The 20,494-nt window shown below is 42.2% G+C and overlaps 1 protein-coding gene across 1 annotated transcript in view; it reads left to right on the forward strand.

Annotated features, from left to right (window-relative positions):
- The window catches only part of tnr (tenascin R (restrictin, janusin)), a gene marked incomplete at its 3' end in the record, with an annotated part of 62,340 nt that extends 43,590 nt beyond the window's left edge, over positions 1-18,750 (forward strand). Inside the window, exons 20-23 of the mRNA XM_008285775.1 lie at positions 28-147; positions 2,853-2,996; positions 14,047-14,177; positions 18,618-18,750. Of these exons, the coding sequence (XP_008283997.1) occupies positions 28-147; positions 2,853-2,996; positions 14,047-14,177; positions 18,618-18,750 (528 nt within the window). The remainder of the gene's footprint in view (positions 1-27; positions 148-2,852; positions 2,997-14,046; positions 14,178-18,617) is intronic.
- Between the last annotated feature and the right edge of the window lie 1,744 nt (positions 18,751-20,494).

A 20,494-nucleotide genomic window follows, 5' to 3' on the forward strand; every position in this document is an offset into this window, starting at 1 on the left:
TACATGTTCGTTGTATTGTAACCATAGCAATGGATATGCCAGCCGAGTTGACGGCCCTCAACATCACTCCACAAGGAGCCCTGCTGAGGTGGAATCCCCCGGTGTCCAACGTCGACAACTACGTGCTCACGCTCACGTACAACCAGGGTGAGTTATCACTCGTTTGCTTGCATTCATTTGCTGTTTGTAAGAAGATGGATGGATGGACAAGGATTAGTCCATTTTAGTCATTTGGATAAAATCATCAGCACTCCTTTTTTCTTTTAATTCTGGTACGTCACTGGGGTGAACACTGCACTGCAAATAATGAAAATTCCGCTGCTATTTTTTCACGATGACTACGAGGTGCGTCAGAAAAGTTCCAGGACTGGAGTCACAAAAGATATATTTCAAACCCAAACTACAAACTAGTAGTTTTCCCTGTCAGACGATCAACCAGCACGTCTACAAAGAGATTGTGCGCCGTTTGCTTTGTTCAGTTCATAAGAAGAGGCGAGAGTTGTGGCAGGACAAGTCGTGGCTGCTTCACCATGACAACACGCCTGAGCATCCGACAGTTCCTGGCTGAGAAGAACATCGCCGTGCTGGAGCAACCTCCCTACTCACCCCACCTGGCCACCTCCGTGTGATTTTTTCCTCTTCCCAAAGCTCAAGGGGGTCATCAAGGGGACCCGTTTTGAAGATGTGGACGACATCAAGATGGCTGTGACGACGGAGCTGCAGAAGATCCTTCCAGGAGTGCACGGCGGCGGAGAAAGAGTGTTAGACTCCAGGGGGGGTTACTTCAAAGGGGAAAGCTTGCAGCTTATAGTTTGGATTTGAAATATATCCTGAAACTTTTCTGACACACCTCGTACAGTGTTTGCTTTAATCTGGTTCCCATTTAACATTAGAAGATGATGAATCACATTTTTTCACATCATTCTCACGTTTGCTTTATGTTTGTTTTTATTGAAGCACTTTGTAGCCTTGGTTATGAAAGGTTGGGTAATATTTATTTAACCTTTCACTGACAAGTGCTTTATACTACTCCTACACAACAAGAAGGCACTCGGAGAGCGGAGACCTCTGCCAAGGTCAAGGCCGTTTCTCACACTTGTAAAGAAAGTGATCTTGATCCACAACAAAATTTACTACTTTTTTGTTGTTGTTGCCTGCTCCATCTGTCCACCACATTTCATAAAAATCAGTCTTTTTTTTTTTACCTGATCCTGCTCACAGACAGACAGAGATACGAGCAAACCAATAAACTACACACCTCCACCTCCTTGTCAGAGGTAATTAAAGAATAGTAGTGGCAGCATATAGCATAATGAGTAGCAGCAGGTGCAGCATGCAGAGATGTGACCGGCGCCATCACGGTTTTCCCATTAAGAAGAGAGATCAGTGCGGCGCATCCTTCCAGGCAATATACTGTAGCTCCATTTGTCTTGCTTTCAGAGCAGTTCATTATGCTTGGTTGAACTACTTAGTCTTGGCACAAACAATGCAGTTATTACACGGCATGCGTTTCTGATGCAACCCGTGTCTTCGATGTCTGACAGCCATATCCAGACAGGTAGGAGATAGCCATATCGCTTGGCCCTTCAGACTCAGTTTATAATTTGCTCCCTGAACCGGAGTGGATGACTGCCAAGTTGCAGTAGGTAAGCCAGCCACAAATACAACTTAAGGACACGCGCAGCTAGAAAGGGTGAAATGTGAAGGTATAAAGAATCTTACTTCACAAACAAACATCACACAGTGTTGGGAGTCATTTACCTCACAAAATATATCTTTTAAACTAAATAAACAACTCTTGCTCTCAACCTTTGTTATTGCTCAGATTTTCATAAATAAGAAAATGTCACAGGAAGCATATTTTTCTTGTGCACATGATCCCACATACAATGCCATGCCTGGAGTTATCCAGAGAAATCTCTATCACTCAGCTGCTGGAGTCAATGTGTAAATTACACCCTGAGTGACTGGACTGCAGCCAGATCATCTCAGATACGGAGACAGTATCTATATGCCGGACACATATTTGGACAGAAGCCCGAACACGGCTTTGGAGAAGTGCAGTGTAAGTTGTGGACAAATTCCCTCGAGTGTTAATGTATTAAACCAAGGTCAATAAGTAAATACACACCACTGAGTACTGTCCTGCATGTCAAAGTAGATTTTTATTTGCGGGAACACCCACGTAAAATCCAAACCATCATGGTATCATCAGAGAGATTAATGATGCATCATGGAAGAAAAATGGTTTGTAAATGTCGAGTGTGGTGTCTGAGGCGTACCCAGAATCCACAAGCATCGCTGTCTGAGGGAAACTTATACACACATGTAGTCCAAGGACGGACGGCTGGGCAACAAATCTGGGAATTATTCTTGAACCCAAAAGACATTTAAAAACCAGAGTAAGAACATTGATAGGTAGATGCAGCTCTCATCGTTATCACCAAAAAAAAAAAAAGAAACCTCTGACTGTGAGCCCCAGGACACTACAGCCTTTGTGTTGGATGTCTTTTCTATTCAGAGCACATCTGATGTCTTGGAATCATTTTCTTATTCAGTCGTTTTTCAGTCAGTTCAGAGACCTTTTGTGACTGAAACTTGAGATTTGTAATAAAATTGTAATTTCTCTGAGTTCACTCTAATAGGTTAGATGTCAATGCCTTCAACAGCTTCTTGGAATACACCAGCTTGATTATTCAGTTATATTTTAGGTTCAAATATGCCTTTTTTTTCCAATGGTGGAGTGTATTTTCAAAGAACTGTAATCTCTTCAAACTGAAAACAGAGGATGTGTGGGCTGGTGTAAATGCAGTGAACATTTACATCTTATGCGTGTTTTATTTGTTTTCCAGTGACGGCTGATACTTTCCTGGTGGAAGGCAACAAGCAGGAGCACCAGTTGTCTAACCTCAAGCCGAGCACCACCTACTCCGTGTCCCTCTACGCCACCAAAGGACCCCTCACAAGTGGCACTGTCATCACCAACCTCCAGACACGTACGTACTCGTTTTATTGAGACGGTCTCGGTACAGTGGGCAGCGCGGTGACTCAGTTCTCGGCCCTGTCACCTCACAGCGGGGCGCTCTCCCAGGCCTGACTCAAGCCGTTCTAAGTGGAATTTAAATGTTCTCAAAGTTTTTTTTTTTTTTTGCAAGAGCATCCTGCGGGTACACAGTTTCATTTACAACAGAAACTATGTATGGTAATAAGGAGTTTCCCTGCTGTTGTTTATGACCGAGGGCGACAGCTTCACAGTGCTCCAAAAGTGGTCGGAATGAGGTGTAAACGCAGCGGATGCATCTGTCCCAGGGGATTAATAAAGTTTAATACAAACACAAGTATGTCTTCCAAAGGAGGAAATATCACCAGTGTTTATGTACCAGTTAATCACCACCATGAATGACCTCTAAAGCTGGCAGTCAATTTGATGGCTGACTAGAGGGATTTATACAGAGAGAGTTTTACAAAAAAAAATCTTTCCATATCAGTCGTCACCGTCCCATGGTTGTAATAATTCCTAATGATTGGTAGCAGGCCGTCAAGAAGGCGGGTGTTATCTAACGTGAGTTTGTCAGAGACGGACGTCGCAATGAGGAAGGAAACACTGGAGGGAAGGCGCCTTTGTCGAGACCTTGATGGTTACCGGGCATTATTTACCGTCCCTGGAGGGATTTGGCGTCATTTCTGTCAGCGTTTATACGTTAACCTCTTCATTAGCATGTGGTGTTGCAGTCGTGCTTGGTCTGAGAGGTGGGCTGCCAGTGCTTTAAAGACTTTCTATCACATGTTAGGATGTTGAGCCATGTACCGTAATTTCCAGACTATTGAGCGCACCTGAATATAAGCCGCACCCACTACCTTTAAAAAGAAAAAAAGTTCTACATATCCAGGCCACACTTGTCTATAAGCTGCAGGTGTCCACGTTGTAACATGAGATATTTACACAGAAAGATTTTTTTAACTTTAAATTAAATATGTACCGGTTACATACACAAATACGTAAATGCTTTTTTCCAAACAGTGCCTGTAACACGGCTGGTTAAGAAAATAAAAACTATAGCAGCCTACCAGGAAATGTCATTGATGGCTATCTTCATCTTCCTCCTGCACTAAAACCACTAAAGTCGTCTTCTTCAGTGTCGGAGTTGAACAGCCTCAGAATTACTTCGTCACACACTTCCTCCGTCTCTCTTTCACTCTCAATGTCACTTTCGTCTCGAGGCAAATCCGTAAAACTCGTAAAAATCCATAAATTAGCCGCGTCATTGTTTAAGCCGCAGTGTTCAAAGCGTGTGAAAAAAGTAGCGGCTTATAGTCCAGACATTACGGTAATTGATCAACATCATATCAGTTTTTTGAATTGTCTTATTGGCCATCCATAGAGTTATAAATGTTTGCAACACAAAGGATGGGGGACAGAATATCAGGAGATATTTGGGATTTTACAGTCCCACTCAGGTATGTTTGGAAATCTCTGACTCTTTATCTCTGCACAACACCTGTTGGGGTCTATATGGTACCAGACACTTAAATGTGGTCAGACACGAGTTGTGATCAGGATTAAACTTTTGCCAGCTTCACCTCCAGCTGACCCCCTTCTCCAAGTAGATCCTTTATCGGCTCGTCTATTGAGGGAAAAAGTTAGGGGCTGAGGAATTGTTCCAGTTTAGCTGAATTGCAGCTCTGTAAACTTTGTTTTTTTCTAGAGTTCTTGCAAAGGGAGAGGGGAAAAAAAAAAACTTTTCAGTCAGCAGAGGAGTTCATATCCCCCAGGGAACACCAGAGCTACCTGTCCTGCACTGCAGCAAGAGATGAACTACTCGCAACGGAAACAAGCTCTGACAACCTATGAGAGCAGAGCTGCAGAGACTTCAAAATGTAAATGGGGCTTTGGAAAATTAGGTACAACCATGTCAATGCCGTACATACATACAGTAACTCATACATAAACAAATGTGTGCTTGGCAGTTTAAGGTGAGTCTAATTTGGAAACACAATCTCTGCTGGTGCACCGTGTACCTCGGCCTCTCGAGAGGAAAAAAAGAAAGGAAGTAAGAAACACATATTCCCACCCTAGTTTAGAAACTCTCATATGAAAGGAGCTGAGAATGTCTGTGATGTAGGCGACACCATGGAGTGGGCACAGAAGACGAGTATTTTGTTTAGTTTCAAATATCGTGTGTTATTGAATCAAGACGATGGTTAGGTGCTTGGCGTTGTTGCTCTCCTTCTGAAAGGAATAGACTAAATTTATTCTTGCTGTGCCATTTTAGGGAAAATATCTGGTAGAAAAAAAACACAGAAGCAGATGAGATTTCTCCATATATGAGGAAAGGCAAAGCTCACTGTCTCCTAATACAGAATTGTGCAAATATTATTCTGTCCTGCACATACAGTCCCTACATGTAAAGGGTCACATGAGTAAAGCTAGCTCTGGTATCTTGTCCTGCTAGTTCTACTATATATATATATATATATTAATATTGCCCTTGATATTGAAATTCAGTGAGATTTCTTTAAGTTTTGCCTCGATTCACAAAAGGACTAAGTAAAGGCATAGAAAGTAATAATCCCCAAGTTTAATCAAGTGCTGCTTTGCAAATATCATGTTTATTTTTAAGACTCTGCGCCAGCCTCCCAGTGCACACATACTATATACAGCCGGTTGTATTTACACAGCCATGTACTTTTTGAGACAGTTTTTTTTTTCTTCTTTTGCACAGTTACACACAAATAACACAATTCAGCATTTCCCCCCTCGCAGGACTGATGGTGACACGTCTCAGCAGGGGGCGCGTCAATCAACCACAACTTCAGAGAGATCTTCCAGTGTTGTTAATTAAACTTCCTAATTGAAATCTTAAAGCCAATTTCTGTTCCGCTCACGCAGCTTGTTTTCTCGGAGCTGCTCGCTCCGCTGGGAAATGTCACGTTGTGAATGAGCTGTGAGGGAAGATGAGACCATTGATTGTTTTGGTCAACTAGCCCGGCTTTAGATCTATCACCATCTCATCATGTCTGCTGCTCTGTTTGTGTCTGCTGCTGTCTGACTCCCTCTTGGAGCTAGTTTGTTCCTCTGTCTGTCTCTGTGTGATCACAGAGTTGAGACTTACTGCTGGTTTACTTTGTGAGCCTATAAATAGACGAGAAAACGACAGAAAATAAAAGTATGCATCTTGATTAGTAGTTAGAGTGCAATCACTGTCGACTAAAATCCTTTGCGGAGAAATTTTATACACAATTAAGTTCTTAAAAACAAGTGGAATACATTAGTAACTGTAACAGATGTGAAGCAGCAGGGGACTGAAGAGACAAAGTCCATTCTTAAGACGGGATTTAGAATTTAGCATAAATGTGTGTAATAACTGCTGGAAAAAGCAAAAAAAATATTCTGGAGCACATGAGCCTGAATCACCAAAACGTACAGCATCAAAGCCAATCTCTCGACAAGGTATTAACTCTTAATTTCTCACCCAGAAGCATAATAATCGAATATTATCATGCTAATGATTTACGCCACATACATTTGCATGGAGTCTGATATTCAGTTTCAATGCCTTTTTAGCAGTTATTGGGTTTGTAATGATCGAAAGGATGTCTTCTGGGAGGGAGGATTGGGGTTGTTTTTTTGTCAGCGTGATGTATATAGTAGCAAATGCATGTTGTCAAACAGTTAAACGGTCAAACTGTCAGGTTTTAACTTTTCTTTTAGGAAGGGAAGGTGTTTCCACATGCATGCTGAACACAGCACAGAGAGTGAGACAGGCAGAGAAGGGGATGATCCATTCAGTTGTGTTTTTCCTCTCTGCGGCGGTGGTGGGGGTCTTTGTTGATTCCCAAGCCTCTTAACCACAGCTGAGAGTGGTTTTGTTGTCTGGCCTCCATGCCTCAAGAGTTCAACACAGAGTAAGACAGCTTGGCTCCCCAAAGGCTAATATTTAAGCTATAGGGCTGGAAAATAAGGGATTTTGCTGCGGGTGTCTCTATAAGCCTGTGGGCTGCAGCACCGGGACTTTTTCCCTCAGATGTGTCCAAGCCCACTTGCTGAGAAGAGCTTGGCAAGTTTTTGAAGCAGCAGAGATCCTTGCTGCGGGCGGCTCACGGATCTCCGGCTGATAGTCGTTCACCTAGTGCCGAGTGCTGCTATTCCAGAGCCATAATCTTCATTCTTAAAGCAGCTGATAAATCTTTGACGGTTCAGTGTACCTTCAGGAACTTCAGTCGCCCATAAAACTTGTGCTGTTAATTGTTTTATGGTTAAATCCGGTGTTTCCTGCTTCAGAATGGGCATCGAGGGCGACTGCGCACAGCAGTGAGCATCATTAGTCTGGAAGTCTGTCTCACCTTATTTGACAGAAATACCCTCGTTTTCCTGTTTTATTTTCTGATCATTTAATTCCGAAAAAATCTATTGTACTTGAGGAAATGAAAACCAATTAATAAATGTGGTTAAAGAAATCATTTTATGAAGACGTTTAAAAGAGGAGAGAGTTTGAGGTTGTGAGGTTGGGAAAGAAGAAGCAGATGTTACTCCTGATATTCATATTTAAAAAACAAGTCAGATTTCATTCATGTAAATCTAATTAGACGTTGAGCGTCTGAGGTGTGGGCGATGTCAGTACGGTAACTGTACAGTGAACGGCAGACCGTGAATAAAAACATGCATAGATACACTTTTACTAATACCTGAATTTTATTGAACACTGACCTTGATCCAGGCCCAGTCAGAACAACGCATCTTAGCTGGCTGATCCAGACACAGCCTTGTGTAAAACATAGCGACTGTGGTTGAGAAGAAAGTCGACTGCTGGAAGTGAAAGACTTATTTAAGCTCATGTTCCGCTTGTTGCTTGATATTAAATGCACACAGACAGGATGTAGATTCATATTTTCATTCTTAACTTTCCAAATGGTAAATGGACTGCACTTATACAGCACTCAGAGCGCTTAGCAATGTTTTCTCACCCATTCACACACACATTCATACACCAATGAGCTGTCATGCATGGTGCTGCCTGCCATTGGGAGCAACTTTGGCTTCAGTGTCTTGCCCAAGGACACATCGCCAGGGATCGAACTGCCAACCGTACGATCAGAGGATAACTGCTGTACCGCCTGAGCCACAGCCACCCTCACTGTGATGCTGTGATTTTGGACGGTGATTTCACTATTCAGTACCACATAATGGTCCGGCTTGGACCGCACCATTGTTCCACTGTAGGGGGGGAACAAGCTGGGGTGCAAAAAATTCCCAATGTAGGAAAAACCATAGAAAATGTTGAATAGATTATTTATTGCGTATCGTACGGAATTATTTTCAAACGCACTCTTTTTTTGTTGTCGGGCGATTTGTTAAACATACTGTTAGCTGCATTATTAAAAGGAAAGCAGCTTTTAATCTCACCTGGCTGGAGGGACGTGTTTGTGAGGATCTTACTACACCGTAGGAAACAAAATAATAGCATCTAACTGGACCCAAGTGAAATGTGCAGATATGTTTACATGCTACGTTGCTGCAGGTGATCAACTAATAAGATTTCTAGCCTGCACAATAACAAAGCGCTCCCTGGTGTATGTTTGCATTGTGAGTTAGACACAAAGAAGACTTAAGCAGGAAAAGGGTAATGTGGACTTTTTGAAGCCTCTGGCTGCTCAGCGTCTGCTCCTGATAGGTGGTGCCATAGTGAAACTAAAAGATAATAAATAAGGATTTCTCTCAAGTGATTGACAAAGCAGATATACGCCGCTGCAGACAGTTGGATAATAACAGAGTGCGAGCTTTACCGTCGTAAATCCATCTGCGCGATCCATCCGAGTAGCATTTGCTTACTTTCGATTTGACATCATAAATACAAATAAATCTCCTATACATCATTCAGGCGGAAGCTTTCCCTTTGCAAATTGGCACAGAGATGCGCTATCCACTCCAAAAGAATAACTTACTCCCTTTTGTCTCCCTGTAACAAATTGCTGCTGCCCATGCTGCCCTTCCCATCTGCTGCTCTGTGTGTGTGTGTGTTTATTTTTTTATTTTTTTTCTTCCTCAAGAACTGTTTACAGCGTGTGTTAATGACTCATTAGATGTAGCCAAACCTATTCATCTCAATCCCATTGTTCAAACCCCCTCATCTGAAGATAGCGCTTTTGGAGCTGCCAGAAACTGTGACGACACCTGCTCACCTGCTCGGGTGCGCTCCATGCAAGGGTTTAATTGGAAGCAGAGGATGAGAGAATGAAAGACAAGCAGACAGATTTAACCGTAGAGAAAGGAGATTGGCGGAATAAAGACGAGACAGTTATGTACCCTCAGTTTTTATGAATCGAAAACTCCTCTTCTGCTTCCTCCTCCTACCTCGTTCACCTATTCCCCCGCGTGGAACTAATCCACCGCCGGTGTCCACCAAGACGTGGGAATGACAAGAACAAAAGATAAACCCCATTCACTCCCTGGCACATTGAGTTAGAATGGCAGCTTGTTGGATAAGGAGGAGGCGAACAAAGAACGGGACTGTAAAGAAAGAAAACACGGGCGTAAATGGAGATAAGGAGAGTGAAGGAGAGGAAGATCCCAGGTTGATGTGGACACGGGAGGAAGCAGACAAAAGGAGGAAGAGGAGCGATGGGATGCAGGGGAGGTCAATAAAGACGGGGAATGTGCAGGAGAGGAGCAGATTGGCACGTCACCGCGGACTTCGGCACAATCTGCAAATTGCTGCTTTTATCTGAAAGCGCGCAACTCGGCCTCTCACTCTAAACACTCTTTGTTTCCTCTTTTTCTCTCTCAATCCCCCCGTCGCACAGCGTGGCTCTGCCTATCGCTGTCGGTAAGAGAAGGCGCCCTGCATCTTTCAGGAGGTTATCAGCGCTGTTAATTACAGAGCTGTCATTGATCTTTCCATATGTGTACGCACACAAGGATTTAACTGATAGGAGTGTGTGGAATTTGTGTTTTATGAGAGTTTTATGAGATCTGGGTTCAATTTAGGGGTTTAGACATTGACCTAAAAGGTTGCCCTCCAGCACTTTTAGTCCTCTTTGACAGTAAGATATTTACAAGAAGCCACATTTGTTTCATTACGGGGGCATGCGTGGTAGCGGAAAAAGAGAGAATCAAAAGCCTGACGGTCGGACAAAGCGAATCAGAGAAGGAGACAGCCACGTAGTAGATGTCTTTATTCCACATTCACAGCGGTGACATCGGATTGCAAAGCACACAAAGCGCAGCACCTCATTTGTTTCCGTGCCCCGGCCTCCCTTACACTAAACGCTACTGGGTGACTGGCTGACGATGTGCCCCAGAGTCATGATGTAACTCCTGGAAACTGATTTTCCGAATAGAGGGTCATCTATTTTCTATCATGCACTAAAATGAGGTTACAGCGTGTCAATGCTTCAGCTGGCATGTCGGGAGATCAGATATTGACTCAAAAAGGGTGATGTAAGGTGGGGAAATGGAGGTGAGTCTCCTTGTGATGCGGTTAAAGTACCAACAAAGGCGCTATAATCAAGACTTGTTTAAAGCTGTGCAGGGACCAAGGATTTATTTGGGTGATGTGATGTAATGTGCAGTAAAGCTTGGGTGGGCTTCCTGATCAAGAGCTTGAATGATTGTGAGGCTGTGATATGCTGCTGCTAAACATGGAAGTGTCTCACTGCTCTAGTTCCTCAGCCCTGTGGGGACTGAGGATTACTGACGTGGACATTTTATCCACCTCATGGAAGACAACTCACAGTATGTGTGCAAGAACATGTCATAAGTTTGATTTTTATGACCTTTTGAGTGCCTTTTCGCTTAGGAAGTAGAGATGCAGCCTTTTTTTTTTTTTTCAAACGTTTATTTTTACTGTAAATTGAGTTTTGAGATGACATCCTTTATTGATGTCCAAATTATCCAGCGTGTCATCGAGGAATAAGACTGGCATTGTCATACAGTTCTTTCATTGTTACGTGTTTCTAAAGCCTAATATACACCAATCAGCCACAGCATTAAAACCACTGACAGGTGAAGTGAATAACTTTGATTATTTTGCTCCAGTGGCAGCTGCCAAGGGGTGGGATGTATTAGACAGCAAGTGAACAGTCAGTTCCTCAAGCTGATGTGTTGGAAGCAGAAAAAAAAATGTGCCTTTGACGAGAGCTGAATTCTGGTGGTAGGACGACTGAGTCAGAGCATCTTGTGGTGTGATCCCACAATGCAACTGTTAGTTTTGCTAAAAGTTGTCCGAGGAAGGGCAACTGGTGAACTGGCAACAGGGTCACCGGCTCCCCAAAGCTTGTTGTTGTTGTGCTTGTGGTCAGTGCCACAGTGGAGCTACTGTAGCACAAATTGCTGAAAAGCCGAATGCCGCTGTGACAGAAAGGTGTCAGGACACATAGTGCAAAGCAGCTTGCTGTGTGCGAAGCTGTGTAGCTGCAGACTGGGCAGAGCGCCCACGCTGACACCTGCCCAGCGCCCAAAGTGCCTACAATGGGCATCAGAACTAGACCACGGAGCACCGGAAGAAGCTGGCCAGGTCTGATGAATCACGCTTTCTTTTGGGCTGCCGGGTGCATGTGCATTGTTTACCTGGGGAAGAGATGGCAGCAGGAGGCGTTATGGGTAAAAGCCAAGCCAGCAGAGGCGCTGGGCAATGTTTGTTTTGGTATTACTCTTACCACCGATTTAAACACTGCCGCTGACCGCATACACCCCTTCATGGGAATGGTACTCCCTGATGACTGTGGCCTCTTTAAGCAGCATAATGCACACTGCAAACACTGTTCAGGAAGAGTGTGAGGAAGTCTGATCCATAGCAGCTTAATGGGGCTTTAAGGTTCTGCTGCTAACCTGCTGGTGTCTGATACCACAGGACACCTTCAGAGGTCTTAAGACTGTTTTCACAGCATAAGGGGGATGGATCCAATATTAGAAAGATGGTTTTATGTTATATGGCTGATCGGCGCTGTGTCAAAGAACTTAATTGTTGTCTGAAAACTATTAAAACACATGAATGAGTCACGCCACTGCACTACGTGTACGATACGTGTACGAAACGCTAGATTACATTTAAAGAAATATTGAGATACATAGTAGGTTCTGCACATGGTTTTTCTATCATAAACAAGAAGTAATGACAGCTCCATCATCCACCCAGAAATATCTAAGTGGTCAAACCCTGATAAGAAGGCCGTCAGCAGCACTAACATATAACAATTTATATGTTACCTCTTTGAGTTTCGGCTAATGTCAGGTTTTATGAAGAGGCCGGGTCGCTGCCGGGTCCCTCCAGACAGACGAACCCTGACCAGGCAGCAAGGCACACTGAACAACCTGAAGAAGTCTTTTTTTGGTTGCATTGTTATAGACTGGCCTGTAAATAGAAAGTTGGCAAAGGCAAACGGATTTGTGCATCATTTTACTTCCCTGCAGATTTCCTGTAGGTCAGCGAGGTCTAATTTCCAGGTTCATTTGTGTCTTCAAGGCACAGATTTTTACTGCCTACAGTCGCGCTGATTGTTTTTCTGCTGATTGTTTTGCTGGTATTGTCTGCTGCTTTTTACTGATAGTGAATGAGCCACGGCTTGTCTTCATTAACAGAAAGCCTCCAGGAACGCCAGACTGAATTCAGTTCAGTTTATTGCTGTGTGTTGTCTGTTTGTTTATTTATTTATTTAATAAAACTATTATATAAATCCAAACCCCCTTAACATGGGAGATAAATAATACAATTAATACAACAATTGCCTTAAAATGTGAGGTGGGGGGGGAGTAGGAATAACAAATTACTACAGCATGTTGTAAAAGTGCATTATTTCTAACTGTTGGCACTCAGAAGTCTTTATAGTGAAACTGTGAATTAGCCAACTCATTATTAACACATTCTTCATTTAGCTCCTGTCATGACTTATACTCTTACAGTGTTTTTTGTTGCATTTTTTTCCCTAAAGCCGAATTGTTATCAGCTAAATATTCAACCTTTACGACCTCAAACTGTGATTCCTCCTTCATGTGCTGAAAAATTCCAGCAAATTAACAAAACAGTTCCCTTTGCAGTAACTTAGCACTTTGTATGTAGTTGTGAAAAGAGAAATGTGTGTTGTTTTATCCTAACAGAGGTACTGGGAGTCTGGGCTGGGCAGTATCATGCTGTGCACGGTAATACCGGTGTAATGTTAGGGTATGATATGGAACTGAAATATCGCGATAAAATTTGAGTGAAACGTGCAAACGCAGTGCCGTTGTTTTGGTCCGGTCTCATGCACGGGGAGCATGGCGGCGACCGAGGAGGAGGGCGAATGCAGTGCATCGACCAACACAGTAGGGCTGGACCCGAATATTCAGTCGTTGTCCGCGTAGCAATTTTGTGATTCAAATATTCGCCCGCCACCCGACAAATTGTCAGCAAGCAATTTGTGCACTATTGATTCTTAATGCACATCAAAAACAGCTGCATGCTAAATGGAAAATAAATTCTTTTTTTTCTATTTGCACCAATAAAGTTGTGCAGTTTTGAAGTATTTTGTCAATTATATCGTCAGTTATTGCAAATTTTCTCATTTCTGTCCTGATGAATGTTTTTGGCCACATCACCCTGCCCTACTGTTATGAGTGTGTGTTTTGTAGCATGAAACTAAACCAAAAGGACCATAATAGAGAAATGTAATTTCTGACCACCTGCATCAGGTAGCTCCGTTCAAGTTTCTCCACTACAGCAGTGGTACTTGTCGCATGTAACACTGCATATTTAATTTCTGAGCACAGGAACACTGTGACATTTTCTCCAGCAGTTGTTTTGGTTTCAACACTAGCCGTTTGTCTTGCCCTTCCCAAACACTAGTGCACCCACTTAACAAAATGAGCGTAGATTGAAATGATGGTGTTTTGAAGAGGTGGGCGGACAAATTAACACCTCAGTCAATATTTGAGAACGGCAACACACTGCGCAGCATATGTGCAGCGAAATGCAGAAAGCACAATTACAGCGAATGTGTATCCGGCAGGAGTGTTTTGTTTTGCATCCAACTGAAATGAGTCTAAAATTAATTTTTTCTGTCTCTTTTTGGCAGCCATGGACGCACCCCTGAACCTGACAGCCAGCGAAGTGAATCATCGCAGCGCTCTTATTTCCTGGCAACCACCAATCGCAGAAATTGACAACTACATGCTCACCTATACGACAGCCGACGGCAGCCGGAAAGTAAGTGACATGTGCAGCGACTGTCTCCTGCACGCGCTGATACTATATATATACTTTAAACCCACGACTGTTAACATCTGCAGCCAATATGAGTTTCCATATGCGGTGGTTCTGGTAGACCTACGGAGCATCCATCACCGGCAAACATTTCAAATAGATGAGCTGTACTTGGTTTATCCGTTCTCCTGGAAATAGAGCTGCACACATGGAAATGCCTCGTTGTGTTTATGCACAAAATCGAATCAAATCATTACGCGAAAGTTGAACAATGATGAGGGAAAAAAATCCTAATGCACAATCACAACTTCACGACAAGCACGTCACAATTCAAACTTTCTCCTTCGGTCATGTAATCCCTTGATGTGGAGCGTGCACACGTTCAGGGACGCACACATGGATGCACACTCAAGGGAACTACACAATGAAATTGCCTGTCCGATAGAGATATTACTCTAATGTGCCTCAGTAGAGACATTGTTTATTTTGATTAAACGTTTTGATGTGGCTGAGTAATGGTAATAAAGCACATTAGTAAGAGCTGTGTGGTCAAAACACATACACAGATCCATACTAATGTCGTGATGATCTACCACAAGTGTCTGCCTCACACAAACAACACACACACACACACACACCAACCTTGTAAGTGTGGCACTGCTGTGCGGTTGACCATCGGGTGTCACTCATGCACAAAGAATGCATCACTAACTCTGCAGATGATCCCTTTTTAAAAGATTTTACGATACCAAGCAAACAGAGTCCTTCTTTCTTTCTTTCTCTGCCTGTTTGTCCTTGTCCACAATAATGTTTTGACTTTACACAAACTCCAAATCAATATTTTATGGGCCATTTCCAAGACGCTGCATACATTCGCACGTTTAATTCACACAGGAATTAAACTGAATGTGGTTTCCCTCCTACAGATTACATATGAGTGTAATAAGTGTGCATGCCAGAGCTGCACAAAATGATGTTCCAGTATCGATATCACAATGTGTCACATAGTGCAACATGAAGTACGGCAAGTTAACTTCAACACATCGTGCATTTTTGTCTTTTTCTTGTTGTCTGTGACTCATCTACGAGACAAGTCCATCACACTGGGCATCATTAACTCAGATTCAAATGGTTCTTGGATGTGCAGGGTTTGTTGTTTTTTTTTCACAAGGCACAGAGTTTGTTGACATGCAGTTCACATGTTCACAGCAAAATGAGCAAGAAACAAGAGAGAGAAACTGAAAAGGAATATTTGGTTGCAAAAAAAACCCTCAATGTCAGTTGTATGGAAATATCAGCTACACAAAGCATAATGTTGACCAAAAATGGGTACTTTGTCTGTCTTCAAACTGTTGGCAGCACAAAAGGCAACACGGCCAATAAGTTGGCCATTTAAATAGTTCATGGTGAGTGTAAATCCAGTTTTGAATGCCATCCAAAGCAAAGAACTATTTCAGCTACCTTTGGCACTATAGGAAAGAGAGCCTGCATGGCTTTTCAAAATATTCTTTTTCTATTTTCTATGCAGTTTCCCTAAAAAAAAATCAACCCAATCATTCTACAAGAAATAATTCTTTTCCAAAAGTTTATTTATGTGATTTCTGCATCACCAACTAAATACATGTCGGGCTGCCATAGCAATGCGACGTATACAGTGTGTGATACTGTAACTACACGGCTTCATGCAGTGATATTAGTAACGCACAACTCAGCGTGTATGCAGATAAAACACATTCCCTCAGCTGAGAATCTGTATCACTCATAAAGAATCGTCAGAAAACAATTTGGTTGAAGGAAGTCGCTTCTTCAGGCGATTTAAATATCTGAACATAACCTGCTGCTGACCAGGTTAGCTCCACAGCTACACTGCCATGGACCATGTATCACCTTCATTATACTGAAAACCCACTAATCTTGCTTCATAGTACAGCCCTCTGTTCTCCTAATTATCTTGTAAACATGAACTCATGCCTCATTCTAGTTTACTGGATCAGGAAACGAGCAAATGCCCGCTGCGGAAAAGTGAACTTTCTAACCAGAGACATCTCGACATATTATGCTGATACAGAGTTTAACCTGAATCCATTTATTTTTACCAAGATGTTGAATAAACATGTGTTTGACATACTCCTCAAACAACCTGATATGATGCAATCAGTGAGAAAGAGGACACTCGGTCTTCTACACCAGTTTAGTGTGTATGATAATGACGTGTCATCTAGTTGCCCATAGAAATAAAGTTAATCAGCGACAGCTGGCCTGACCTGTCAGAGTCCATGTTTTTCAACCAGTGAGCGACGGTCGGTGCCAACTAAAAAATGAGAAACTGCTACCTGAATATTTTGGGTGCTGCTCTTTGGTAATGAGAGCGGAGCGATAGGGGAAGAATTTTGTTTCACTCTGAGCAAATCTGTGTATTTTGACAGCCTAGCTGCCAGCTTTATTTTAGCCAATATCAATCCATTAAAATATGCCTGGATCAGTCCTAATACCGATCCCCAACATGGGGGCAGACATCCTTGCTGCTAACCTCATTTTACACATAGCTAATGAGCCGCTGCATCGCATTAAGCAGTTTAAAACCCTCCAAATGTAATATCAGTCGGTTTAGAAGCCTTACACTTCATTATAAGTACAAACAAAACCCTGTTGGTCCAAAGCTAGCGAGCTACAGTTTCTAACACAAGCCTGTTTACTTAACTTTCAGTCTGGCAGCAGCTCAGTCTCTTAACTCCTCCGTCAAGTAAACATAGAAACTGACCTAAAATATCATTTTTCTTCCTTTTAATTAAAAACTAATTACAAATTTAAATAAACACTGATATCAATTTTGTCAAAATTTTGAAGGTCGTTAATTATCAAACATTAATTCAGTTACCTTAAAAAACTCTTCGAGATGTGAAAATCTATTTCAGATTATTTGTTCCCACCACATTTGGTCGACTTCTTTTTAAATATATTCAGCATCTTGCTTCAACCAGAAATGCCACATTTTGAATTCATGTTGTTCAACAACTTGTGAGTCACACCACTTCTGCACAGAGCAACACTGATCACAGCAGCCACAGATTGAAGTGCTCCTTGTGACATTTTCCTCCGGTCGTCGCCACTTGAGGTCTGGCTTGGCTGAAAATATGCAGCTGTATTACCTCAGCTGTAATCTAGCCACATACTGGTGAGCCTTACAGCTGTTCAGCCAGCTTCCCCCTCTTACCAGGATAATGGAGCTTTATAATTCACGCGAAGTAGCTGTGAGATTAATTTCCTATCTGATTAACGTTTCCTGAATAGTTTGTAAATGCATGTATCACTGCTGGTTACGTGCGTGCCTGGAATGATAAAGTTCTCACACAAGGACAACCAAACATCCGACCGCTCAACTACACATACGCAATCGATGGTAAGCCTATGAAGGTATGTGTTGGCCTTGATAAGACAGGCCTATTCGCTTGCAATAAAAATCTTATCTTGACCCTGAAAACCCGGTGGGAAAATGTCAGATCCTCTGAGACAGACAGACACCATTTACCAGCTGCTTCCCTGCATAATTCACGGGGACACATTGCCTGGAAATGTGTGATTTCTTTTTCCAAACTGGCTGAATATTTCATTTTTACTTGTTCATATTTAATGTGTATCCAGGCCAAACCGTAACACACAGGCGCACAAACTCACACACAAACACGAGTTTGTGTTCATCAGCTGACGGTGGATTTGAGTCACATCTAAGAAACTGATGCCACATGAGGCAATCTTACAGACGGTCAACGCTCCTTAAGACAAGCTCAATAAAAGAGGATTTGTGTAAAACAGGAGGAAGTGAGTGTACTGTAGTGTCGTGACTTTTTCACCAAAAATAGAAATGTTTGTTTTCCTGATTGCTTTGCAGTTTCTCAGCCTGGCTGTCCGATAATCGTCTTTTATCTTGTTCTCCCGTCTGAGTCGCCCTCCTCCTCCCAGCTCCCACCCATCCATCCTCATCTGCTCTTTTTTTTTTGGCTTCCTAGTTCCTCTATTATTTTTATTTTCTTACTCTTTTTTTTACACTCACACTTTTGCACGAGTGAAAACACAAAACCTGCTCCATTGCCAGGGGAGGCCTAACTGTTACTAATGCAATATTTAAATTAATCTAATATTCTTTTTTCCGAACCTCACCTGTTTGTGCTGCCATGAGAATAAAACAAGCGATCATGTGTTTCCTGAAAAAGAGCAGCTTGAAGGTTCCTTTGCTGCCGTAGGTCTTTAAAGAACTCACAAGCTCAGTTCGGTGTTGTATCAGTGACTCGAGGGGATTCTAATGTAATTTATTTTTACCCTGAGGTTTGTACTGAATGCACATTAAATTATTACTTTTATAGAAGCTAATTTCTTTATCAAACATTGTTTCATGCTTGCAGTAGGTGTTATGTGAATAAATTCGGTCCTGCGTTTGTGCACTAGGAGCTGATCCTGGATGCGGAGGACACGTGGATCCGACTGGAGGGATTGGCTGAGACTACAGAGTACACCGTCAAGCTGCAGGCTGCAAGAGGACTCGACACCAGCGCTGTGGTCTCCACTACCTTTACTACAGGTGCAGCATACAGACATTCACTCGCACACACACGTAATGTATTTGTATTCTTTGATCTAAGTTTGGAAAGGGATTCTAATGGGGTGAGTTTTCTTGGCCCCAGAGACTTTTGCACTGCATTTCGCATTATAGTCACCGTAACAAAGGTGCGAGAAAATGGGTCCCCGAAGTCGGCCACAATTTTCATCTCACTGCCTTCCATTAGGCTGCACCTGCAGAGGGGCTGAACGGTGTGCTCTAATCTCTGGTGTGCTCAGTGTGGAACAGACAAGTGTTAGGACGCATCATGGAGTTACTAATGACCATAGTAGTACAGTCGTCCTCGGATGTATTCATAGCCTCCCATTGAAGAAGGAAAAAAACAGCTGTGACTGAAAAAAGTTGAAATTGACAAAAATAATAATAAATAAAAATTTAATGGAAATCATGACATTGCTTTGAATTGTGGTACAACAGAAATATTAAAAAAACAAAACAAAACAAAAAAAACAAGCATGATGGGACCTGTGAACTAATATTTTATTGAACAACCCTTTGAGCCAATCACTGCTATCAGGTGTTTTCTGTAACTCTCCATCAGACTTCTGCACCTGTTGACAGGTGTTTCCATTCTGGTTCACTGCTCATCAGCAAAGTGCTCTCATTTGTCCGAGACAGTTTTTTAAATTATTATTTTTTTAACCACAATTCTAAAGCAATGTCTTATTTCACTAAATTATAATTTAGCAAATTTTTATTTATTATTATTTTTTTCAGTTTCTACTGATTTGAGTGACTGTTGTGAATTTTGCCTTTTCTTTAACGGAAGAGTATGAATACATTTGAGGACGACTGTATCACTGAAAGATGCACACGTTATTTAGTTATGGCCGACTTGTTAGCCAAAATAAGGAGCAACATTTATATTTATTTGTGGTTAACTTTTTGTTCCACTGAAGGTCCGAGTCAAATATTCACTTGCCTTTTAGCTTTGTTTTGGTTTATTCCAACTCCTGTGGTTAAAAACTGTCTGTTTAGCTGCTAAATACAAACACTCCCTCATGTTATTTATCATTGTAGGGAGCATAAAACCATATACCAGTGCTTTTTCTGTGGTAATAGCTGCCTGCTGCATCAGGAAATGTTGGCGCTAACAGTGAATTCAAATGCCTTAAAAGCAAAACAATCGTCTTAATGTTACAAAAACGCTTCGTAGAGGAAATGGTTTGATTTCATCCGTTGTTACTGTAGAAATAATAAATAATTAAAGCCGCAAGCGGCGATGGACGGGTCATCGCCCTACGCTTGTCGGCCTTTGCGCACGGCGGGGTGTGGGGCAAACCTGCTCCGGGCGGGACTGTGATCCGGCATGTGGAGTTTGGGGCAGATCGGAGCAAGTGTGGCCTAGTTACGAGCCACTTCCTGTTTAGTGTCAGGATGTAGTGTATAGTGGGAAAAGTGTCCTGAATGTGTTTAAAGACAGCTTAGGAAGGTACTTCCTTTAAAAAAGCACATTATGTATTTGGGCCTCAATAAAGAAAAGTCATACTACAGCATGTCGTTTTTGTCAAAAAATGTCACGTTTCAGAATGTTCTGAAAACGCGTCAGGGTGTAGTATATAGTGGGAAAAGTGTCCTGAATGTGTTTAAAGACAGCTTAGGAAGGTACTTCCTTAAAAACGGCACATTATGTATTTGGTCCTGATTAAAAAAAGTCATACTATAGCATGTCGTTTTTGTCAAACAAACAAACAAACAAACAAAC

The sequence above is a fragment of the Stegastes partitus genome, unplaced genomic scaffold (assembly GCF_000690725.1).
Source record: "Stegastes partitus isolate 25-593 unplaced genomic scaffold, Stegastes_partitus-1.0.2 Scaffold415, whole genome shotgun sequence".
NCBI lineage: Eukaryota > Metazoa > Chordata > Actinopteri > Pomacentridae > Stegastes > Stegastes partitus.